The sequence below is a fragment of the Larimichthys crocea genome, chromosome II, assembly GCF_000972845.2.
Source record: "Larimichthys crocea isolate SSNF chromosome II, L_crocea_2.0, whole genome shotgun sequence".
NCBI classification, from domain to species: domain Eukaryota; kingdom Metazoa; phylum Chordata; class Actinopteri; family Sciaenidae; genus Larimichthys; species Larimichthys crocea.
The window spans coordinates 1,570,518-1,597,062 of NC_040012.1; the positions used below are offsets into that span (position 1 = coordinate 1,570,518).

The 26,545-nt window shown below is 41.4% G+C and overlaps 1 protein-coding gene and 1 long non-coding RNA gene across 2 annotated transcripts; one reads left to right on the forward strand and one right to left on the reverse strand.

The window, feature by feature from the left end:
- Nucleotides 1–133: 133 nt before the first annotated feature.
- LOC113748170 (uncharacterized) lies at nt 134–1,295 on the reverse strand. Its single transcript, XR_003464178.1, has 2 exons — nt 631–1,295; nt 134–371 (listed from the first exon to the last, which is right to left on the reverse strand). It is a non-coding gene; the product is annotated as an uncharacterized LOC113748170 (long non-coding RNA).
- Nucleotides 1,296–1,359: 64 nt separating this feature from the next.
- amph (amphiphysin) lies at nt 1,360–22,161 on the forward strand. Its single transcript, XM_027272157.1, has 23 exons — nt 1,360–1,489; nt 3,213–3,293; nt 7,132–7,186; nt 7,467–7,561; nt 8,728–8,823; nt 8,901–9,008; nt 9,077–9,162; nt 9,666–9,741; nt 9,894–9,976; nt 10,202–10,340; nt 13,048–13,167; nt 13,254–13,337; nt 13,630–13,656; nt 13,747–13,770; nt 14,184–14,396; nt 15,942–15,971; nt 16,491–16,532; nt 17,309–17,716; nt 18,821–18,865; nt 19,711–19,761; nt 20,748–20,936; nt 21,032–21,133; nt 21,224–22,161. The coding sequence occupies exons 1-23, from the start codon at nt 1,421–1,423 to the stop codon at nt 21,326–21,328; spliced, it is 2,328 nt and encodes a 775-aa protein (XP_027127958.1). The 5' UTR covers nt 1,360–1,420; the 3' UTR covers nt 21,329–22,161.
- The last annotated feature ends 4,384 nt before the right edge of the window (nt 22,162–26,545 follow it).

The window sequence follows — 26,545 nt, forward strand, 5'->3', positions numbered from 1 at the left end:
TGATTCATCATTAATAAACTCTGTAATAAAATCACAACCAGTTTCATTGTCTCTCTAACTGAACACATTCAAGGAGTTTGACTGGTTTAAGTTTGGACAACAAAGCTGAACAAAGAGACTGGAAGTAAACTCATATGGTTAGTAGTTTATTATCATATCACATACACAAGTAGATAATTATGTAAATATAATGTATATAAAGCAGCAATGACCATATGTCTACAAGTCAAATAAAAGTGACATGACAGAAACTTTAATGACAGACGAAAGGAGGAGTCCAAGAAGCAGGAGCAGGAGCAGGAGGACCAGGAGCAGCACAAAGACCGGACAAAGGACTGCAGAACAGAATCCAGACAACCTGAACAGGGAAACTAAGAAACGCAGACTATGACTACAAATGAAGACAATGAGATACACAGGTGAGACGAATCAGGCTGGAACAGACAATCGACACTGGCGGGAAACAAAAAGGCAGGAAGTAAAGTCACACAAGACACAGAGGGATGGAGAATTACAAAATAAAACAGGAAACACTAAACAAGAAACTCAAAACCAAGACAATACCACCTCCTCAAGAGACGGCTCCCGGGCGTCCCTTCAAACAACAAGTCCAAAAAGTTCAAGACAAACCCTGTGGGTGGAGAGACTCTCAAGGACAGAGCACCACACTTCTGGAGGACAGCCTGGGGGTTCAGAAGGAGCAAGGCCGATTGGTAGAGAAGGTCCAGAAGGTGACCAGGAGGCTGAGGGTGAAGGTTGGTTCATGTTCCCACTCTGTTCATCAACATTAGTGGTGTGTCGGTCGTGAACGTATCGTTCAATTTGAACAAATCTTTTATATGACTCGGGAGTAATGAGTAGTCTGAGTGATTTGTTCCCTCCCCACACGGCAGCTGCACGAGCTCAGCCAGGACGGGATGATTTACCGTCCGAGAGTCCGAGACCAGAATCCGTAAAAAGACTCAAACACTGATCAACATCAACACTTTGTAACGTCTGTGACCTGACCAGTCTGCTGGAATCTTCAAACTTGCTTGATGTAGGACTTCAGCTTCAACACTACAAACTACAAACTACAAACTACAAATCAGATCTGTGCTGGTTTGTGACGTCATCATTCAGCATCACTGGACAAAAAGAGCACGTGTATGATCTGCTCCACCTGTACCTGCAAATTACCTGACAGAGACAACGAGATGACGTCATCTGACCCGATGTGTCAGCTGACAGAGTGATGTCGCTTTAAGCCCCGCCCCCAGGACACACACACACACACACACACACACACACACACACACACACGCCCCTCCCCCCTGTAGTCTCTCTCTCTCCGTTAATCCTGTCTCTCTCTCTCTCTCTCTCTCTCTCTCTCTCTCTCTCTCCCTGTCTCTCTCCCTGTCTCTCTCTCTCTGCGGTCATCATGGCGGAGATCAAAACGGGAATTTTCGCTAAGAACGTGCAGAAACGTTTGAACCGCGCGCAGGAGAAGGTAAGAGGCGCGAGCATGATGATGATGATGGAGATGGAGGTGATGTGATGACCGTGTAATGATGGAGGGATGAAGGAGGAGGACGTGGAGCCGGATGGAGGCTGCAGGCCTGTTTACACAGAAAACCGTTTTTTAACGGTAACTGATCATAAATCATCTGATTAATGACGTGATCCGCACGCGAAGGGTGACGTCATGATGTTTACATTAAAATCTTCACATAAAAACAATAAAATCACCAGAAACTGACGGGAGCGTTTTGATTGGCTGAAACAGACGGACGGCAGATTAACAGGGGCTGTAACGCGTCGTAATGACGTCACATGTCCTGTGAAACACGTCACACGTCGTGTTTTAAATTAATGGGACGTTTTTCTGTTCCAAGGTCAGCAGTGATGATGTCACGTCTGACGCCAGATCAGCTACCTGCACCTAATTAAATATGCACGTACACGTTTACTGTACATACTAATATATTTATACACGTTTACTGTACGTATGGATATATTTATACACGTTTACTGTACGTACTAATATATTTATACACGTTTACTGTACGTACGGATATATTTATACACGTTTACTGTACATACTAATATATTTATACACGTTTACTGTACGTACGGATATATTTATACACGTTTATATTTATACACGTTTACTGTACATACTAATGTATTTATACATGTTTACTGTACGTACTAATATATTTATACACATCTACTGTACGTACATGTTTACTGCTTCAAACCTCAGCTGGTTCTCCCTGTGTCTGTGAGGGTTCTGTCCAAACACATGAACCATATCAGGTTAAACTGGTGACTCTAAATTGTTCGTAGGTGTGCGTCTCTGTGGCAGACCCTGTCTCTTGCCCAAAGTGAGCTAGGATAGGCTCCAGCCCACCTTGACCACGATGAGGAGATGCGTTTACAGATAATGGATGGATGGATATTCAGTGTGGTACCCGGTTGTGATTGGACGCTGTCCGTGGTGCTGAAATGTTATATTTGAACACTTATGTTGTCCTTTGAGTTTCAGCTTTATTTTCTTTGTTGTGTCTGTCTTTGAGCAGGTCACCTGTTACAGGTCGCATTTCACAGAAACACTAACCTGCTCCATATATAGGTACATAGCCAACCAATGAGGTCGCAGCATGCTGACATTTGAGAGCGTGTCCAACCACAACAGGAAAGTGTCGGTTGACAGTCTAGTCGTCACAGTTTACTTCAGTGAGAACATGAACTCATTTGTGCTGTGTTCAGGGACACGTTCTGCAGGTTGATGTGCTGTGTTCAGGGACACTGAATATTATTACACATTATTTTTGAATTATAAATTAGTTTGGAGCTTAAAAAAATCGACAGTTTTTCCTCTTTGACCTTTTCTTCTCCTCATTTCTGATTTTTTGGTCCTTTTACACCTCTTTTATTTTTTGTTTCGATCTTTCTGTCTTGATTTCATTTTTTATTTCCTACTTGACCTCTTACCTTACATGGACTGATCCATTGAACAGGTGGGGGGAGGTCCTGCACCTAACTTACAACATAGCCAGGTAGCTATTAACCATTACAGATAGCCAATTGGGACAGTGTAACCTGCAGTCAGATGTTTCAACATTACAAGGGTTGCATTCAGCAAGTCCCCCCCCCCAACCCGAGCTTGAAACTGTCTTTAAAATGTGTCAACATTTATAAAATAAATATGCATACATTTCACTTCTCAGGTGCTGCAGAAACTTGGAAAAGCAGATGAGACCAAAGATGAGCAGTTTGAACAAGTGGTCATCAACTTCAGGAGACAAGAGGTGAGACATTCACAGACAGTTCAGATCGTCACTGATCTACAAGATAATCAAATCAGATTTTATTTGTAGAGCCCAAAGTCCATTTTCCTCTGAGGCTTTACAATCTGTACAGGGAGTGACACCCTCTGTCCTTAGACCCTCGGTTCCAGTGAGGAAAAACTTGCCCACAAAAAACCTTTAACGGAAAAAAGACGGAAGAAACCTCAGGAAGAGCCACAGAGGAGGGATCCCTCTCCCAGGACGGACAGACGTGCAATAGATGTCACGTGTACAGAACAAATCAACACAAACATATTGTACAATTACAATGACTGATAAAATGACAATGAATTACAATGACTGATAAAATGACAATGAATTACAATGAACTGATTACAAATGAACAAGAATTACCATGACTGATAAAATGAACTGATTACAATGACTGATAAAATGACAATGAATTACAATGACTGATAAAATGACAATGAATTACAATGAATGATAAAATGACAATGAATTACAAGACTGATAAAATGACAATGAATTCAATGACTGATAAAATGATTACAGTAGCAGTGGAACCTGTGATAGAGACAGAGAGCACAGATGCTCAGCAGCAGCAAATCATCAATTAACTATAAACTGTGATGGAGATATGGCAGCAATAATGACAGTAGTAATATGTGTAGTGGACGTCATGCAGGACCACAGCAGCAGCCCCGATCCACGGAAACCTGCTGGCGACAGGACAGAAACTCCAGGAGAAGAGAAGTTTAGTTAGTGACATGATTAATGAGACATGAAGGTTTACAGAGAGAGAGAGGAGACAGAGAGAGGAGAGAGAGCGAGAGACAGAGAGAGCGAGAGAGAGAGACGACAGAGAGAGAGACAGAGAGAGAGAGAGAGAGAGAGAGAGCAGAGACGAGACAGAGAACAGAGAAAGACAGAGGAGGAGGACAGGAGAGAGAGCGGACACGAGAGGAGAGAGGAGAGGAGACAGAGAGAGAGGGGCAGGCAGGCAGGCTCTGGCTCCCATCTACTTTTGGAGAAACTATAGGAATCACAAGGAACCCAGCGTCCTGAGAGCGCAGTGGTGTTTAGAAGGGGGTAGTAAGGTACTATGAGCTCTTTTAGATATGATGGTGCCTGACCATGAAGAGCTTTGTAAGTAAGGAGAAGAATTTTAAATTCTATTCTAGATTTAATAGGTAGCCAATGCAAGGAAGCCAGAATGGGAGAGATGTGATCTCTGATTTTGGTTCCTGTCAGAACACATGGAGCAGCGGGGCGGTCGGTAGCCTAGTGGGTTAAGTGGCCGCCCCGTGTGTAGAGGCTATAGTCCTCGCTGCAGCTGGCCCCGGTTCGAATCCTGCATCGGACGGCCATTTACTGTGTGTCATTCCCCCTCTCTCTGCTTCCTGTCTAAGTCCTCAGAGACTTATTGGAGCAGCCTGATAACAAAGAGTTACAATAGTCCAGCCTTGAAGTAACAAATGCGTGGACTAGTTTTTCTGCATCCGCCTGAGACACGATGCGTCTGATTTTAGCGATGTTACGTAAGTGGAAGAATGCAGTCCTCGAAATTTGTTTTATGTGACGTTAAAGGACAAATCCTGATCAAAAACAACTCCAAGATTCTTTACAGTGGAGCTGGAGGCCAGGGTGATCCCATCTAAAGTAACTAAGTCTCTAGAAAGAGAGTTTCTGAGGTGTTTGGGTCCAATTACAAGAACTTCAGTTTGTCTGAATTTAACATCAGAAAATTGTAGGTCATCCAACTTTTTATATCCTTAAGGCATGCTTGGAGTTTAGTTAACTGATTGGTTTCATCAGGCTTGATCGATAAATATAATTGTGTCGTCAACATAACAATGAGAGTGATTCCTAATAATGTTCCCTAAAGGGTTAGGGTGTACTGGACTGTACTTGTATAGCGCCTTTCTAGTCTTCCGACCACTCAAAGCGCTCTACACTACATATCTCATTCACCCCATTCACACACATTCATACACTGATGGCATTGGCTACCATGCAAGGTGCCAACTGCTCATCAATTTAAGGATCTAACCATTCACACACCGATGGCACAGCCTTCGGGAGCAATTTGGGGTTCAGTGTCTTGCCCAAGGACACTTCGACATGCAGACCGCAGGAGCCGGGGATCGAACCGCCGATCATCTGATTAGTGGACGACCCGCTCTGCCTGTGAGCCATATAAACTAAATAGAAGTGGTCCTAGTACAGAACCTTGTGGGACTCCATGACAAACTTTGGTCTGCATGGAGGATTCATCATTGACGTGAACAAACTGAGATCGATCTAAGAAATACGACTTAAACCAGCTTAGGGCGGTTCCTTTGATGCCAGTTTGATGTTCCAGTCTCTGTAAAAGAATTTGATGGTCAATGGTGTCAAATGCAGCACTAAGATCTAACAGGACAAGTACAGAGATGAGTCCTTTGTCTGATGCCATTAGGAGGTCATTTGTAATTATCTTCTTTTCAGAGGTGCAATAGACTCTAGAGTTGTCCGCAATGAGCCTGTAGCACTATCAACAAGATGGTCTATTTGTGAGTGGCTAAAGGAAGCAGACAAGTCCTCTGTTACAGTTAGACATGGCATTGAATTCAATGCTGAAGGAATCACTTCCTTAAATTTGGCTACAGCACTATCAGATAAACATCTGCTGTAGAAGTTTCTACACAAAGGCTTATAGTCCGGTAGTATGAACTCAAAGGTTATTAAAAAATGGTCAGACAGAAGAGGATTCTGTGGAAAGACTATTAGATTATCAATTTCAATGCCATATGAAAGAACAAGATCAAGAGTGTGGTTCAGACAATGAGTCGGTTTATTTACACTTTGACAAAAGCCAATTGAGTCTAATAGAGAGATAAAAGCAGTACTAAGACTATCATTGTGGTTGTCCACATGAATGTTAAAATCACCTACAATAATTACTTTATCTGTTTTAAGGATCAAGCCTGATGCAAATTCTGCAAATTCAGATAAAAATTCAGAATAAGGACCTGGAGCTCGATATACTGTAACAAATAAAATTGGCTGCAAAGTTTTCCAGGTTGGGTGAGTGAGGCTAAGAACAAGACTTTCAAATGAATTATAATTTAGTTTAGGTTTGGGATTTATTAATAGACTTGAGTCAAATATGGCTCCAACTCCACCACCTCGACCAGTACTTCGAGGAACATGAGTATTATAATGACTCGGAGGAGTGGATTCATTTAAGCAACATATTCATCCTCCTGCAGCCAGGTTTCAGTGAGGCAAAACAAATCAATATCATAGTCAGATATTAATTCATTGACTAAGACAGCTTTAGATGACAAAGACCTGATATTCAATAGTCCACATTTAATTATCTTATTTTGGACTGTTGGAGATGTTGATTTAATCTTTATTAAGCTTTTATGATGAACTCCTCTTCTGTTTGTTGTATCTTTAAATAATGTAGGTGGACGGGGGACAGACACAGTCTCTATCCTAAAGGACTGGGTGGACGGGGGACAGACACAGTCTCTATACTAAAGGACTGGGTGGGCAGCTGCTCTAATGGAGGCGCAGAGAAGCGTGTAAGACTGCAGCTCTGCTTCCTGCTCTCAACTCTGGGTTGTCGACATGGTTTTGGTCAGCTAATAAACTTGGCCATGTTTCTAGATATGAGAGCTGCTCCATCCAAAGTGGGATGGATGCCGTCTCTCCTAATCAGACCAGGTTTTCCCCAGAAAGGTGTCAATTGTCTATGAAGCCCACATCGTTTGTAACAAAGTCTTTAACTGACAACTTACTATCACATGGTGTGTGTGTGTGTGTGTGTGTGTGTGATTAACCTGCTCAGTCTGAAGGCTCTCGGCTGCAGAGGGAGATGAAGTCCTACATGGCTGCTATCAAAGGTGAGTCTCAAAGAGACACTTCACACAGATCATGTGATGTAACACTGTGGAGCCAGTCCTTTTACTCTGCGTTTGTGACAAAAGACCAAACATTTATAACAGTTGTGGTTACAATAAAAATATAAACAGAACAGAACAAACTGTTTAAACTAAAAATATATTTACATACATCAAATCAGCTGATTTAGTATGAGGCTCACAACTCTTCATACAAATGTGATTCTGCTGTTGAAGAGTGCAGTTTGTTTGACCGGTTTCCTCTGAATATTTATTCCTGCAGGGATGCAGCAGGCCTCCATCAATCTGACACAGTCGCTGCATGAAGTCTACGAACCAGACTGGCACGGAAAAGATGATGTAATGGTCATTGGGAAGGTGAGTCATTAAAACACTCACATGACAGAAAGACACCTGAATACACCACACAAACATGATCCACAGGATCAGCCTGAGGGACTTGTAGCAACCTCGTAACATATACAACAGGATGACACCTGAACACATCACAAATGCCCATGTGTCTTTACATGTTATCATCAACAGTAACAGTTTTCTGATGATCATGTTCATGATGATGCAGGGAAAGTTATAGAAGTTCAGGTTTAGACCCTCCACCCACAGTTTTACCGTCACAGGCCCTCCACTTGCAGGGCCACCGCCCATAAGGATACATTTGGGGTTGAGCAGTGTCAGCCAAACAGCAGACAATACCTCTGCAGTGTCAGGCCGGAACTCAAAACAGGACTCAGAAGCTGAGGTGTCAGTGAGCAGATTTATTGGACACAAACAAACCTCTTGACAGAGTGATCTGAAACAAAAGGCTGTGAAAACTAACCTAAAGGAGTCTCCCAGATGGGAGAACGAGGCCAAACTAAGGTAAACAAAAAAACACTCAATGAAAAACTCTATGTCCATTATGAAAAATTATCTAAATCAAAATCACTCTCAAAGAGGATAATCAAAAGGCTACAAAACATTAACTTAAATCACTACTAGAAAAACAGTAAAGAAACAAAAACTCTCCTGAAAGGTGGAGGCTATACAATACTATACACTATAACCAAGAACAGAAAATCTCTCCAAGGGAGGCTGAGAATAAATTAACTAAACTAAACACTATGGAACCAAAAGCAAGACTAGAAAAGTCACAACACAAAAATCACTGTTACGAGGCAAAAAACTCACAAACAAACACTGTGACTAGGATCAAGACCTTGGCGCTGGCTTGGGTGAACGAACATACAACAAAACACTTTGGCACAGGGCAAAAGGAGACACAGAACCTATATAGACACACACAGATGGGTAATGGGGAACAGGTGGAGACAATCAGCAACAGGTGACACACAAGGGAAGGGCAAGTAACCTGAAACGAGAGGGCAGGTACATTTCAAAATGAAACAGGAAGTCACAAGACAAAAAGAAGAACACCAACATATCACTTTGTTGTGACATGCAGAGTGCAGACCTCTGCATGTCATTGTCTGTTATACAGAATACTTTTGTGATGTGTTCCTTTGACAACATGAATTTTCCTGCAGGACTGTGATGCATTGTGGGAAGACTTCCATAACAAACTGGTGGACTCAACCCTGCTGAACCTGGACGGTTACCTGCAGCAGTTTCCAGACCTCAAAGTAACCGAACTGTCTTTTGATGTGAAAATATTTCAATGTGGAAGGTTCGTCGTCTAAAAACAGAATCTTTGTTTCAGACTCGTGTGGCTAAAAGAAGTCGGAAACTCATCGACTACGACAGCGCTCGCCATCACATGGAAACTCTGCAGGTGTCAGGGATGAAGAATGACCGCAAGATGATGAAGGTGAGTCCACTCGTCTGTGATTCACCATGATGGAGATTTAATGTTAATGTTGTTAATTTTGCTTGCAGGCAGATGAAGAGTTGAAAAAGGCCCAGAGAGTGTTTGATGAGTTGAACGTCGGTCTGCAGGATGAACTGCCGACTCTGTGGGACAGGTGAGTCAGGTCACATGAATACCTGTCAATTATTTTTCCTATTTCTGCCTAACATTTATTGTATTCCTTCTTCTCTCTATTAAATGTTGATTTAAAGGTGATATGAATCTATATTTCTTTGAATGATAAACCCCCATTATGGTTGTAATTATTCCACTGTTATCTAAATTTAGTCTGTGCTTTCTCTAATTGCAAGTATTTTAAGTGGTCCTGGTTGTTTAATCTATATTCTTGTCTCATTTCTTGAAAACTCATGACCTTTACATCCTTAACTACTGGACATAATGATGTTATATAATTTAGAATCCATTGTTTGAACCTCTGGTCAAGAGGGTGAACTGTGTCCTATTTCTATGTATTCAGTTCTAGTGTAAATCGAGTCACCCCCTTGTGTGTTCCCTGTCTATGATCAGACTTTGAATTTCCCTTCCACATATATTTAGTTACACATTTTTCCATTTTGCTTGATAACTCACTCTCACGTTTGTCTTGCTGTTCTGCAGTCGAGTCGGCTTCTACATCAGCACCTTTAAGAGCGTCACAAATTTGGAAGCCAAATTTCACCGTGAGATCTCTCTGGTGAGGAAACAGTGAACCAGTAAAAACGTTTTCAAGCTGCTTTGAATGCAACTATGTGACCAATACGGTCAGCACACTTTGTGACATGCTCCCGTTACCTGAGGAGAGGTGTTTCTCTGATTCTTTGAATTGACTTTTCATTTTCTTTCCAGGTTTGTAGGCAGCTCTATGAAGTGATGACCCAACTGGCTGAGCAGCACTCAGACAAAATGTTCACCATCCAAGGAGCACCAAGGTCAGTTTGGTTCTGTGTTTGTGGATTTGGGTTAGGCATGTGATTTCTGACATATACATATGTCAGATTGTTCTCATGTTGTGTCACATGATGCAGCCATTTGTCACATTGTTGTCCTTTAAAGTCATGTCAGGTTTCTCGTGGTTCAGTTTTCGCTCAGTTTGATTTGCAGTGTTTCATGAACCGGGTCATCAAGTCCACTTTACACTCTGTCCCTTCCCACAGTGATTCAGGACCACTGCGACTCGCCAGAACCCCGTCACCACCAGATGATGAGAGTCCACCTGAGAGTCCAGACGCCAGCTCCAATCATATGCTCCGCCCTGTCTCACCTGGACCACCACGGCCAAAATCTCCCACACAGGTAAATCAAATCTGCATCAGTCCAAAACTCTCATAACAGGTAGCTGTGCTCCTAACTGGATCCAGAACCTCATCCCTTGTATTATAGTGATTGATAGATGATAGTGATTGATTGATAATAGTGATTGATTGATGATAGTGATTAATTGATTGTTGATAGTGATTAATTGATTGTTGATAGTGATTGATAGATGATAGTGATTGATAGATGATAGTGATTGAATGATCAATGATATTGATTGATAGATGATAGGGATTGAATGATCAATGATATTGATTGATAGATGATAGGGATTGATAGATGATAGTGATTGATTGATGATAGTGATTGATTGATTGATGATATTGATTGATAGATGATAGGGATTGATTGTTGATAGTGATTGATTGATTGTTGATAGTGATTGAATGATTGATGATAGTGGTTGATAAATGATAGTGATCGATAGATCAATGATATTGATTGATAGATGATAGAGGTTGATAGATGATATTGACTGATAGATGATAGTGATTGATTGATAGATGATAGTGATTGATTGATAGATGATAGTGATTGATTGATAGATGATTGGGATCGATTGATAGATGATAGGGATTGATAGATGATAGTGATTGAATGATGATAGTGATTGATTGATGATAGTGATTGATTCATTGATGAGTGATTGATTGATAGATGATAGTGATTGATTGGTAGATGATAGTGATTGATAGATAATAGTGATTGATTGATCAATAATGAGTGACTTTAGTCTCAGCACACAAACTGTTTTTAAATATTTTCTGTCTGTTGGTTTAGTCAACTGTTTGAATTTCACATATCTTTCTGTGACTGTTTTTCTTTGCTGCACTTTTGTCTGTTGATTGGTGAGTGAACATGTAACACCAGTTTCTGTCCTTTCTCTGTATGTATGTATGTATGTATGTATGATGTTGCATGCATGTATGCATGTATGTATGTTGTGTATGTGTGTGTGTATATATATATATATATATATATATATTAATCTATATATATATATATATATATATATATATATATATCATATATTACTGTAAGAATTTAATGTGGGAACATACTGTGAGAACTTACTGTGAGAACTTACTGTGAGACTTATGTGGGATACTTACTGTGGAACTTATTGTGGGAACTTATTGTGGGAACTTATTGTGGAACTTATTGTGGGAACTTATTGTGGAAATTACTGTGGGAACTTATTGTGAGAACTTACTGTGAGACTTATTGTGAGAACTTTTGTGGGAACTTACTATTGAGCATTATTGTGGGAACTTATTGTGGGAACTTACTGTGAGAACTTATTGTGATAACTTATTGTGGGAACTTCTGTGAGAACTTTTTGGGAACTTATATGAGAATTTATTGTGGGAACTTATTGTGAGAACTTATTGTGGGAACTTATTGTGAATTACTATGAGAACTTATTGTGGGAACTTACTGTGAGAACTTATTGTGGAACTTATGTGAGAACTTATTGTGAGAAACTTATGTGAGAACTTATTGTGAGAACTATTTGTGGGAACTTACTGTGAGAACTTACTGTGGGAACTTATTGTGGGAAACTTACTGTGGGAACTTATGTGAGAACTTACTGTGAGAACTTATTGTGAGAACTTTTGTGGGAACTTTCTATGAGAACTTATTGTGGGAACTTATTGTGGAACTTCTGTGAGAACTTATTGTGAGAACTTATTGTGGAACTTACTGTGAGAACTTATTGTGAGAACTTATTGTGGGAACTTCTATGAGAATTATTGTGGGAACTTATGTGAGAACTTATTGTGGGAACTTACTTTGAGAACTATTGTGGGACTTACTGTGAGAACTTATTGTGATAACTTATTGTGGGAACTTACTGTGAGAACTTATTGTGGGACTTATGTGGCGGGAACTTTGTGAGAACTATTTGTAGAATTTTGTGGGAACTTATTGTGGGAATTACTTGAGAACTTATTGTGAGAATTATTGTGAGAACTTATTGTGGGAACTTACTGTGAGAACTTATTGTGAGAACTTATTGTGTGGAACTTATGTGAGACTTATTGTGGAACTTATTGTGGGAACTTATGTGGGGAGAACTTATGTGATGGAACTTATTGTGAGAACTTCTTGTGAGAACTTATTGTGGGAAAAAACTTACTGTGGAACTTATTGTGAGAAACTATCTGTGAGACCACTTATTGTGAGAACTTATTGTGGGAACTTATTGTTGGAACTTACTATGAGAACTTATTGTGGGAACTTATTGTGAGGAACTTATTGTGGAAACTTATTGTTTAGAAACTTATTGTGAGAACTTATTGTGGGAACTTATTGTGGGAACTTACTGTGAGAACTTATTGTGAGAACTTATTGTGAGAACTTATTGTGGGAACTTACTGTGAGAACTTATTGTGGGAACTTATTGTGGGAACTTACTGTGAGAACTTATTGTGGGAACTTACTATGAGAACTTATTGTGGGAACTTACTGTGAGAACTTACTGTGGGAACTTACTGTGGGAACTTATTGTGGGAACTTATTGTGGGAACTTATTGTGAGAACTTATTGTGGGAACTTAAATAGTCATAGTAAATTAAGTGTTAAACCATTTTGTGGTTTCCCTGCTCCATTCATCATTTTTGCTTTTTAGAACTTCATTAAATTGTTCATTAACAGTTTTACAACTTTTTGTTGTTTTTGACAGGTCAAAAAGGGACCGCCAGTACCTCCACCACCAAAGGTAACGCCTACCAAGGAGGTGGCAGAGGAACAGATCATCGACCTGTTTGGAGGAGAATTTTTACCAGCACCATCACCCTCTCAGGTGTGTGGCATCATCACAGGTGTACCATTTTGTAATGAGCACAGTGTGTTGTATTCACCTGTTTACCTGTTTTTCTTTTGTCACAGCCCAACGAACGACCCGGAGAGTCTCTTCTCGACTTGGACTTTGATGCCTTTCAGCCAGATGAAAGTGTTTCGCCAATACCACAGGTGGTCTCATGTTTCACAGCAACAGTTTGAACCTGAGTGAAACCACATTCACCTGAACACGTTTCATTGGACAAAACCAAACCAGCAGCAGACAGGTGACTGACACGACATGTAGCCAGGTGACTGACCCGACACTGACTGATTTGACAGGTAGATAGGTGACTATATCCCTGTGTGTTTTCAGAGAATTGGGTTCTGGTTCTGTTTAGGTTCTGTTTAGGTTCTGTACTTTCTTGTGGACTACTGTGTCCCTTCATATTAAAATGATGTGACTGTGCTCTGGCCCTTGCAGACAGCTGTACCGTGGGATATGTGGTCGGTGAGTTAAGATTTGATTATTACAAATAAACTAAGAACTAAACGCTGTCTGTTGATATAAACCATTTTCGTTCACTTTTTATTTTTTCAGGCAAATGCACAGACAGCTCAGCCTGTAAGTACACACAGTTACACACCATCATCATCATTAACACTAAAATATAATCAATCATGTTGCTGAAGAGTGACTTTTAATTTAAATGATAATGGAGTCACACATATGAAATCATAATTTCATGTACATGTGTTTGTGTGTTTACTCTGAAGCACATTCGTATTTCACCATTTAAAAAACGTGTCAAAGATCAGTTCAGTTCAGTTCAATGAAACGTGACGTCAGCTACAGATGAATTATTTTTCACCTGACTATACTGAAGCCATGTTTGGCATAATTTACCCATAATTCAGAGTGAATGGGTCATACAGGCTCAACCTGTCTGGTTTGGTCACCGACCCTCATGCTGGACTTAGTGCTGTGGGTTTAGAGTCGGGGGGTCTATTTTAACCCATTCCCTGCCTCTTCCCAAGCAGGCTGCAGATGCTGGCTTCATCGCCGACTGGTCCGCTGACTTTGGTTCATTATCAGCAAATGGAGATGCTGCTTCAGGAGCTGAGGCCCCTGCGGTAGGGCTGGAGGGGATGCAGGGCGAGGAACATGGTGGGGCCCAGGGTTGGCCCCAGGCCCAAGACACAACAACACTTCCTCAGGACAGTGAGGCAGCCCCAGCAGCTGAAGTTGAGGTTAGCAGCTGGGACTCTCAAACTAACCCCAACCATCAGCCCTCTGCAGCCAGAGGTGATGAAGATGAGAGTAGGCAGGTAGATTCAGGGCAGGAAGACCGCAGGAAGTCCACACCAGGACTTAGATTCACCAATGAGTATGGTGAAGAGATTGAAGACCGCCCAGAGGACAGAGGAGACAAGTCCAGGTCTCCAGATGGGTCTGGGTCTGAATATGAGACTGCTGAAGAGTGGGGTGATGGAGGGCAGGGGGGAGTTTGGGCAAGCGCTGATGACGAACTTTCATATGAAGATCATCCCTCAGATGGGTGGGGTTATGATGGTGTAGAACAGGTTTCACCAGAGAGCCATGAAAAAAAAGAGCTGAAGAGCAGAGGAGGTGCGTTTGATTCAGACCCTTCAGCTGAAACACAGGGAGGAAGTGCGTTTGATTCAGATCCTTTTGCTGAAACACAAGGAGGAGGTGCGTTTGATTCAGATCCTTCAGCTGAAACACAGGGAGGAGGTGCGTTTGATTCAGATCCTTCAGCTGAAACACAAGGAGGAGGTGCGTTTGATTCAGACCCTTCAGCTGAAACACAGGGAGGAAGTGCGTTTGATTCAGATCCTTTTGCTGAAACACAAGGAGGAGGTGCGTTTGATTCAGATCCCTTTGCTGAAACACAGGGAGGGGGTGCGTTTGATTCAGATCCTTTTGCTGAAACACAGGGAGGAGGTGCGTTTAAATCAGATCCTTCAGCTGAAACACAGGGGGGAGGTGCGTTTGATTCAGACCCTTTAGCTGAAACACAGGGAGGGGGTGAGTTTGATTCAGATCCTTTTGCTGAAACACAGGGAGGAGGTGCGTTTAAATCAGATCCTTCAGCTGAAACACAGGGAGGAGGTGCGTTTGACTCAGATCCTTCAGCTGAAACACAGGAGGGAGATAAGGGTGGTGGTTTTGAATTTGATCCATTTGCGGAGACCTCAGAAGAAAGTAGGGTTGTTGCCACTGCGGATGGAAGGTGTGGGTGGGATATGGACCCTTTTGCCTCCTCAGGGACTGAAGGTTCTGCTTCCAACACCACATCCTGGCAGGAAGTTCGTGACTCTTTTGTCACTCAACAAAACCTGGCGTCTGTCTCAGCAGCAGAAGGATTTAAAGATGTAAACGTTCCCAGAATTCACAAAGAACCAGAAAATTCAGACATGTCCGAAGATGAAGCTGCAAACCGGAGATTTGGAAAATTGTACCAAGAGCTAGAAACAGAAAAGGAAGAGGTACTTGACTTCCTTCGTCCCCAGTGTGGTAGATTAGCAGATAGACAGAGAATAGACTCTAAATGAACTGAAACCCTTTCCTGTGTTCTACCCTCCCACAGATTGACAAACAAAGTGAAAGTAGTTTTAAAACTCGGATCCCAGCCTAAGCTCCTCTCGCCTTTCCTTGTGCTTGCTTTGTCTGCTTGTTTGTTTCATACGTTCATTGACACGTCTCAGATATACTCGTCTGACCAAAGGCTTCTAGTACTGATCTGTGTCTGTTTGTCTGTCTATTGAATTCAGGTTACCGACGCGTTTAATGGATTTTCACAGGTAAGTTTTTAAACTAACCTTGAATGTGTTTCCGTTGTCAGGATGAAAAGGATAAAAATGTATTACTGTTGATTTGATCCAGTTCAATGTCATTTTTATTGTTTTCTGCTTCCACCTGTGACTTTCAAATGTTAAAATCGCAGTTTAAACCAAAAAACAGGACTTCTATCTTTGACCAAAAACCAACCAACCTTGTTATGTTAAACCACTAAGCTCATTAGAAGATAACTTGAAGTTGTATGTCAGTCAGTGTTAGAAAACAGGTGAGAGGTCAGAGGTCTCTCTAGAGGTCAGAGGTCCTATCTTAATGCCCTGTCTCTTTATATGTCGTCTCTTTATATCTGGTCTTGTGTCTTTTCATCCTGTCCCTGATTGTCTTACACCTTCACATTAAATATTCTTGTGTAAATACTTAATAATAATATTATTATTATTATCATTATTAATAATAATCATCATGTATATCTGGCTCCTGACTGATTGTTGTGACCTCGTCTTTTCAACATGTGCACTCTGAAGGACGCCACTGAACCATCATTTTTTGATGGTTTTGATAAGATGGTAAGTTTTAAACTTAAATACATCCAATTTTATAGAAGTATTTTATTTATATATATATATATATATATATATATATATATTTATTTATTAGCCATATATTGTATAACAATGTTCTCTGTAAAGGTTCGGGTCTGGGTCATAGTATCTGTTAAAGGTTCTTGTAGTCAACTCATTGAGCTTTTTAAAGACATCTCTTCCAAGAGGCTTCTTAGGATCTACATATCTGATGAGGAGTTCAAGGTATTTACCTCTGTGTGGTAATTGACACCCTAAGAGGCATGTGACTCATGGACACACCCATCCTGTTGGCCATCGAGATCACCTGAGTGAAGGTGTGGTTGGGGGTTGTTAAGGTTTTGGATGAGACGTCTTCAGCAAACTGAGTCCAGTTGTCTTTGAGAACCTTCAACCGATACTGAACTGTTCTGTCTTTTAAACTAAACATTTTATCAAATGTATTTATTTTTTCAGTCTATTTTCTCTTTTTATTGCACTTCTGATATCAGCTCTGTTCCATTCCCATGTCATTTATCTTGCGTTAGCAGATTTGTAGCTGACTGTTTAGAATGTGTTGTGTGGGAGCTACTTTTAACTTTTAAAACGCGTTAGATGAAGTCAATAATCCAGTGGGAAGGGTAGATTAATGCCAAAGAATGGTTCCTTCACACATTTACGAATTAGAAGCCTTTTATAGAATTTTTTGCTCACTATCAGTGGCCAAAGTGCCTTCTTTGGACAGTTTCAAGGTTGAACACATCTTTCATTCTTTGCAAAAGAATGACGTTAACACTGAATCAAGTGAGGCTCCTGAAGCCTTAGAGGAACAAGATGTACCTGCAACGCCCCCTGCTGCTGATAAACCTGCAGCGCTCCCTGCTGGAGAACAGGTGGATGAACCAGCAGCACCCCCTACTGGAGAAGAGGTGGACAAACCTGCAGCGCCCCCTGTTGGAGAACAGGTGGACAAACGTGCAGTGCCCCCTGCTGGAGAACAGGTGGATGAACCTGCAGCGCCCCATGCTGGAGAACAGGTGGACGAACCTGCAGCGCCCCCTGCTGGAGAACAGGTGGACAAACCTACAGCGTCCCCTGCTGGAGAACAGGTGGACGAACCTGCAGCATCCCCTGCTGATGAGGAAGATACAGCAGAAAGTTTTGGCAGTCCAAAAGAAGAGAAGCCTGCTGTGAGTGTTGAACATAATAAATCACTGCTGCCATCTGTAAACACCTGATCATCATCATCATAGTCAGTGTCATCATCATCATCATCATAGTCAGTGTCATCATCATCGTCATCGTCATCAGTGTCATCATGTTTCATTAGTGAAGTGTTTGGATATTTCAGCAGATCTAACCTATCATCTCATATAAATCATGTTTGTTGTGATTTGTTGCCTCCAGTTTCAGAGTGTAACCCTACTGTGTACTGTGTTCAGCTGTACTCGAGTATTTGTTCTGATTACATTACTTCTGATCAAAAATTAGTGAGTCAACAACTTTGCTAACAGCCAAACATCAAGCAACTGTACAATGTTGCTGCTGAGCCTGTGGTACAAATACTAACACTCCCCTGGTGCTCTGAGTTCACAGTCCAGACAGCCTGGACAGGGCCGGTTTTAGCTATGGGTAATGTGGGCGACCGCCCAAGGCCAAGTTTCCGTGAGGGCGCACGAGCGCCCGAAAAAAAACAAAAGAAAACTCGCCAATTTTCTATACTGCTCATCAAGTTAGCGGAGCGGGCGCGCCCGAGGGGGGGATCACTTGGTTGGCAAGGTGGAGGGGGGCGCGGGATAGACTGATCCTCGGGAGGGGGGGGTTCACCCAGGGCGCAAATGTAGCCAGAACCGGTGCTGAGCCTGGATAACAAACTGAGCTAACATGAGCTAACAGCAGCTACAGCTGTCAGCAGTTTACTTCACTGTCCATCATAAACTCTGTAAATCACAGAGAGTTGAGGCGGAGCAGCCGGAGGACATCAGAGGGAAAACCAGAAAACATTTCCTCCATAAACTATGATCCAGTTTCACCAGAATCAGTGAAATAGTTGCTGCTGTGTGACTTAGTGCCGTAAAGCGTTACGTACTTCTCCCGACCCGGAGCCCAAAGTTACATAGTGTGAGAACAGACGTAGAATGACAGAGACACCGTTCAGCTGATCACAGGTCAGAGTGGGTCAACAGTAGGTCACAGACATTAGTTTGTAAGTTACTTGATGATGGATTAAGTTTAGAGCCTATCTCACATTGAATTTAAGAAATAATGTGATTCATGTGATTTTCTCTCCAAAGTCAACTGTTGGCTTTCCAGGCTCTGAGAAGGCTGAGCTCAGTGAGGTACGTGTTGTTGCCTTTTAATTTGACTTTCTGATGGATAAAACATTTTAATACATTCACTGGATTATTTTGTCAACGGTGACTGGAGAACTAAATCATTACAAAGCTGCTGCTATTTTATACAGTAATAAAACAATGAAATAAGCTTTAGCTTTGTTTCATCATAAACACTGGTGTAAAGGTATGAGTAGTTCTAACAAGACAAAAAGTCCTCCAGAATTCCTTTTAATACATTTTCAAATATAAAATATCACGTACACCACGGCTCAGCTGAATATTTAATAAATATTATCAAAGGTGGTCTGATCACTGAGATGTATCAACCACAGGTTCACAGTCCCAAAACTGAACTAGTTCATGTTTTTTAATGACCTACTTTATAAAATACCGAGTTTGATTTGTTGATTTGTTGTTGGAGGCTTTGCATCTGTTGGCTGATGGTCCTGTGGTTAAACCTCGATCTCACCTCTCTTTAGTTTTCTGTGCCATGCAGATGTTTGCTCTGAAACTACAGACTGTAGCTTTTTGAACTATTTGTTTAACTCTTACATCAGCCTGACTATAATCTCAGTTCATTATGAAACTGTATTGGGACAAGTTTAACAGTATTAGGTGATTTGTGGGAAACACTGAGTAAAACTGCAGCAGATTCTGAGAATAGACCTTGTGGTCTCAAATACTACAACACTGACTGATGTTTGAATTTGTAGTTTGATGTTTTGACATTCACCTGAACATAAAAAAATTGTCATAGGAGCTGTGTATAATAAGTTATGAATTAATGATTGAATTGATGTAAACAAACATTGTGTTGTGTTTAATGAATCATTTCTGCATGCACACAGATTCATCCCACTGACGAAGCTACAACACCTCCAGGTGAAGCAGCTCCTTCGGTAACTATCCATGAATAAAATAATGCATAACTCAGTTTTAATTATGACCTCTGTGACCTTTGTGTTTTATTTGAGTTTAGTGCAGCAGTTTGTTTGTAGAGTCCTGTCACTGTGATCAGTTTTAAATGAACATCATATAATCATCTGTAAAATATATATAAATATATTATTTCACATATACACCGCACTGTGCATGTGAATCCTTGACTTCTTGACGGGCAGACTCATAGTGACACAGTGAGAGTGGACGGACACACCTCATCCTGTGTTTGAGTCCCTACTGTACTTCCAACATCATCATCAAGTTCACTAACAGCTGAACTGAGCTGCCTGATCAGCTGACCTAATCACTGAAAAGTGAGGTGTCCCCTCAAATACTGAGAACTTTCTCCTCTTGATGGAGAACATCACTGTCTGCTACAGAACCAGAACTGAACAAGTCCAGTCCCTGGAAGTCAGCTGAATGTGCAACAGGTGGCGCTCTACCTGATGCTGCAGGTGAAGAGAATCTTTGAGGATCCACCCAGATGCACTCCTTGTCCTGAACAAGGACCCCATCTAAGATTGGACTAAGACTAAGTCTATGACTTGACCTCCAAAATAACACAATTCATCACACATCCTGTTTTTTCTGGCTGGGTTATTGGTTGGTTGGTTGGTTGGTTGGTTAGTTGAATGAATGGTTTGTTGGTTGGTTGGTTGGTTGGTTGGTTGGTTGATTGGTTGGTTGGCTGAATGACTGGTTGGTTGGTGGGTTGAATGACTGGTTGGTTGGTTAGTTGAATGACTGGTTGGTTGGTTGGTGGGTTGGTTGGTTGGTTAGTTGAATGACTGGTTGGTTGGTTGGTTGGTTGGTTGGTTGGTGGGTTGAATGACTGGTTGGTTGGTTGGTTGGTTGGTTGAATGACTGGTTAGTTGGTTGTCTGTGTGTTTATAGGTGTGAAATGAAAGATGATTAATGTGGGAGTGTTGTTTGTCATCCATAGGAGAAGATGCCAATCCCCTCTGTGGTCATCGAGCCGGCCTCCAGTAATGAAGGTGATGATGACCGTGATGCTGACATAATCTCTCCCACCGCCATCAGTGACAATGATGTAACAGTTGAGAAGCAGACCATCAAACACATGAGTCCATCTGGAGGGGTTTCTGGATTCCCTGATGATTTTCTTTACAAGGTCAAAATTTGTCTAGACAGCAACAGAGCTAAAGCTGTCATGTGTATTCTTTACATGTTCATTCTGAAGTGGGACTCTTGTTTTTCTAACTGTAGGTGGAGACGATGCACGACTTTGAGGCTGCAAATTCAGATGAGCTAGAACTGAAGAGAGGTGATGTGGTGTTGGTGGTTCCCACTGCTTCAGTTGAGGATCAGGTGAGGCCAACAGCATGGTGGAAGAGAGCAGCATATGTATTAACATCGTCATTCAGGCTGGTAGTGATATTTTTGTGGCTGGTTTTGCAGGATGCCGGCTGGCTCACAGGAATCAAAGAGAGTGATTGGTTAACACATGGAGCTGCTGCTCAAAAAGGACTTTTCCCCGAAAACTTTACCCAACGTTTGGATTAAGAAGTCCAGACTGTCCAGTCAGCATGTAGCCAACCCATGAAAACACCTGACAGCCTGCTGCAGCTGACAACGCTTTGTTTGGTAGATGAAACTCTACTGAAACTTATGGTAATAAAAAGTAGTACTAATCCCAGCATAAGTGAAAATTAATAAGCATGATGTGATAGTATGGTCTACCCCCCTCTGGAACTGAGATGTTTTTGTTGTCAAAATAAAAAATGATGTATGATTTATTGGGAATGTTGCAATCTTTGTGTGAAAGCAGGAAACACTGGACCTTCTTCTGTTGTACTGACTTCATGCTCGCTGTGGAATATCCAGAATATGTCGTGCTGTGATTTTGTTAAATGTTCAATGAGTGTTTTGGGGTTTTTTTTGTCATAGATGATCACTGTCAGTGTATTTCTGTAATATGGTGAAGTGTGTGTGGTGATGAATTATCGCATTCATGCGTGTCGCTTTGTGTTTGCCAAAACAGTACTGACATTATGTGAGCACTGGGGAACAAACTGGTGCAGGTACAGCATGAGAAAGTATTCCCTGATAAGAAAAAGAAGCTTCCCACTGTGGAACAACATGTTACTGCAAAAGGCACAAAGCCAATCAGGAGACACTTTAATGTTAACGGCTGTTTATTTTGAAGATCACAGGGACGGTGTTAACAAATGCAATATGCAGTCTTTGTTGTTGATACATTTCAGGTCTCTGTAGATCAAGAAATATGATGTCACTTCCTTCGATAGTGAAGTCAAACCTCAATCTAACCCTTTTTGTGATGTACATACCCATCAACATTCATGTCGATATCAATAAATAAGAGTTCATAAGGTTCAGTTTGTCATAGTTTTGTTGTCTGGTTATTCTTTAATGATTCTTACCAGTGATGCGCGGGTCCATGTTAGATCGACCTGCACCGACGGCGTTTTAAACTAACCCGCCCGAACTCGGACCGCAGCAAATAATTGTGAAATATTGTACCCAACCCGCTTCCTGACCCGCATTTTAAAAAGTAGTCTATCCTTTCTCTACCTCCTGTAGAGCTTGTGGCATCTTCGCGCCAGTTATTCAGCCAATAAAGTCTGTGTATTTCACAGAAAATTTTGTCTACTACATAAATTACAAAACTTTACTCAGCATCTTTATTTCAAATGACCCGACCGACCACGACCCAAATATCATTGAGTGTGCCTGAAAGAGCACACTCTTTATTATCTCTCGGGCTTATTCTTATTCGTCTTCCGTTTCTTCCGTGTTTTTTTTGGCTCGCTTCTCCTCCCAGAGTTTTTGTCGCACATACACAAAACGGGTATCAAAACGACCGGCTCGGCCGGGAATCGATGGCTAAGACTTTTCTAAGAGTTTCGGCAAACGGTTTTGCCAAAAATCCAGAAAAACGAAGCCAAAAAATGAATGGGTGTGTATTGCGAGAACTCTCCAGACCTAGAGTGCGTGATGTCATCGCTAGAGTGGAGAGGGGAGAGAACAATCAGTGAAAAAATAAAACGGATTTCACTACCCTGGCCTCAAATGCCCAGCTACAGACATGATTATCCCCTCAAATGTAGGAAAATTCGAGGTGATCGCAGTGATAACACTGTTGAAGCTGTCTCCTATATAGTTTTGGCTCCATACAGGCTGATTGATCGACTACTCCCGCCAACAGCCTCATAGACTCCAATGTTAAAAAAGGAGCGAAATTTTCTGGAGAAAGGCAGAAGTAACGTTTCTCTCTCTTGCTCCTGAGGGCACATTTCTTCATTTATCGACACAAAACGAATATGTAAAACGATCAGGAAGGTCTCATCGTGCCTCAGGTTAAGCCGGTTCAATGATTGGAATTACGGTTTGGCCAAAAGTCCTTCCTTTTCGAGAGGAGTTCTCAGCATTTTCTCTCAGTCTCTAACTGACATTCTAACAGGTGCAGATCAGCTGCTGCTGATTAGGTCCTGGTTGCTTGGCAACCTCAGCCTGCGTGAAGGAGAAGAGGGGGGAGGGGCCACCAGAAGCCGAGCGGCAGCCATTTTAGTAGTTCTTGGCACTTAATTTGAACTTGTCTGTCTAAAATGGCAGACAGAGACAGCAGAGCAGCTAGCTCGTTAACATGCTAATGATAATTACCATTAGCCACTAGGAATTAAATACATGCTAATATTAACATGGTAATGCCAACATGGTAATGTTAATTGCTAGTGCATCAGCGTTAACATGCTAATGCTAACATGCTAATGCTAACATGCTAATGCTAACATGCTAATGTTAACATGCTAATGCTAACATGACAATGCTAACATGTTAATGTTAACTGTTAGCCCATCAGCGTTAACATGCTAATGCTAACATGCTAATGCTAACATGCTAATGTTAACTGTTAGCCCATCAGCGCTAACATGCTAATGTTAACATGCGAATGCTAACATGCTAATGTTAACATGCTAATGCTAACATGCTAATGCTAACTGCTAGCCCATCAGCGTTAACATGCTAATGTTAACATGTTAATGTTATCATGCTAATGTTAATTGTTAGCGCATCACCGTTAAAATGCTAATGCTAACATGCTAATGTTAACATGTTAATGCTAACATAGTAATCATAACATGGTAATGCCAACATGTTAATGTTAACATGCTAAAGCTAACATGCCAATGCTAACATGCTAATGTTAACTGTTAGCCCATCAGCGCTAACATGCTAATGGTAACATGCCAATGTTAACTGTTAGCACATCAGCGCTAACATGCTAATGCTAACATGCTAATGTTAACTGCTAGTGCATCAGCGCTAACATGCTAATGGTAAAATGCCAATGGTAACTGCTAGCCCATCAGTGTTAACATGCTAATGGTAACATGCTAATGCTAACATGCTAATGTTAACTGTTAGCCTATCAGCACATCAGCGCTAACATGCTAATGTTACCATGCTAATGTTAACTGTTAGCCCATCAGCGCTAACATGCTAATGCTAAAATGCGAATACTAACATGCTAATATTAACATGCTAATGTTAACATGCTAATGTTAACTGCTAGCCCATCAGCGTTAACATGTTAATGTTAACATGCTAATGCTAACATGTTAATGCTAACATGTTAATGCTAAAATGCTAATGTTAACATGTTAATGCTAACATGCTAATGTTAACTGCTAGCCCATCAGTGTTAACATGCTAATACTAACATGCTAATGCTAACATGCTAATGCTAACTGCTAGTCCATCATTGTTAACATGCTAATGCTAAAATGCTAATGCTAATTGCTAGCACGTAAGCGCTAGCTGCTCCTGTGTCTAAATAAACATGTTAAAAATGACTGTTTGAGGTGTGCTTTTTGAATACAGACCCCCAGCAACAGCCCACTCGTTACTCTCAAAATTTCTTTTCTAGTACTAAATTTGCTGAGCAGTGTCGACGGGGCCAGAGTCAGGCACACTCAAAATTTCTTTAGAAATTTTTCTAGTTAAAAATATTGTTTGGTGACTCGTGACACTTTGACTCGTGACTCGGGCACCCGCTCAATTTGGATCAACCCGCGCATCACTGATTCTGACTGGTCTAGTTTCCTACTAACATAGATCTCAAAGCTGCTCATATTGCTGCTCATACAATATTTCACCAAATAACTGACGTGGTTTTTAGGAAAGATGAATGTTCCTCATGTTGCTTTAAAAAACAGTCATTACACAAAACCACAACCCACCCAAGCCGGACCAAGACTCAGTTTGATCAGCTGAACCCTGAAAATGAGGAATGATGGAAGGACTGTCCATCACCATCCATCACCGTCCATCCCAGGAAACAAAGGAAGGTGCACAGTGGTTCTCAACACAGCTGACTACCACCACCTGAATGATCCCTACACATATGAATCACTGAGATGTGACCCCACCAGCATATACAAGAAAAAGGCTGTAGAGTGTCTTCAGAAGTGCAGATCACTCTCATTCACAGATTGATTATAATGCAATTTTTGACTTTCTAAGTGGTTTCAATTTTCCCAGACTTTGATCAGACTTAAGGAAGAGAATACAATAACCTTTATCTCAGGCAGAAACAGCTTCAGCCATCTCCTCATGTCAGGCAAGCGTCCGGGCTCCAACACCTTCCTGGAAGAATTTTTTTAAGAAATTCTCTCTTTGGTCTCTCTTGACACAGAGAAAGCATTTGACCAGGTTGAATGGGTTACTTATCTGCTGTGCTGGACAAATTAAATTACACTATTTACACCCCACAGCCTCAATTGATACTAACTCAAGACCACGGTCAAGACCATTCAGTTAACATCACAAAACCCTAAGCCCCATGCTTTTTGATATGGCCATTGAGCAACTTGCTACAGTACTCCGTAATGACATGTCTGGCATCTGAGGCGGCTGTGGCTCAGCGGTAGAGTGGGTAGTCCACTAATCAAATGAGCAGTGGTTCGATCCCTGTCAGTGTGTGAATGTGTATGAATGTGGTTCGCTCCTAAAACTGATCAGCATTTGGACTGATGAGCACCTTCAGCTAATGCCATCAGTGTATGAATGTGTGGTCGGAAGACTAGAAAGGCCCTATATAAGTATAGTCCATTTACCATATCTGGAGAGGTAACACTGAGCATAGAGTTTTGCTTTTTATCTCTTATCCAACAGCCTCTTTTGCTGTTAAGTCAGTTTGGTAAATTTTCAGGCTATAAGTTAAACCTCACCAAAGCGAGCTGTTTTCTATTAACAATAAAGCACAAGCTGTGGAACATACAAACCCAGGCTACTGGAGGTTTGGCTCTCCGAAATTTTCACTTTTGTTATTGGGCTGCTAACTCGCGCCATCTTGTGTTTGACAGCCAACCTGACTGTCCAGACTGGGTAGCAAGGGGGAGAGTTAGCTATTAAAAAATGGCACATTGTATGATACCTTTGCCTCCCTTCTAGCTCAGTGAGTTATCATGTTCAGGTGGAGGGATGCCTCCCTTCTCACCCATGCACAATGGCTAGAAAACACCATGTCCCATTTAAAACTAGAGAAAGTTACTCACTGCAGAGAGTGTAGGCTGCCTTCCTGAATGCATCCACCATGTGAAGGTTTGAGCTTTGGGTGCAGCTTAACTATGCTGCAAACTCTTTATTCATCCTTAGGTCAGGAGTTCAGAAAGTGTTCAGGAGCCTCTGATGTCTTATGCTGTATTATTTATTGACGCTTGGCCAAGGAGAATTAGAGACACTCTCAAAGTTCATCAG

Bases quoted from the DNA above. Each gene is read 5' to 3' on its own strand.
- amph (XM_027272157.1), top strand. From the start codon at position 1,421: ATGGCGGAGATCAAAACGGGAATTTTCGCTAAGAACGTGCAGAAACGT. The intron at 8,824-8,900 runs GTAACCGAACTG...TCTTTGTTTCAG, and splicing joins AGCAGTTTCCAGACCTCAAA to ACTCGTGTGGCTAAAAGAAG. The intron at 21,134-21,223 runs GTGAGGCCAACA...CTGGTTTTGCAG, and splicing joins CTGCTTCAGTTGAGGATCAG to GATGCCGGCTGGCTCACAGG.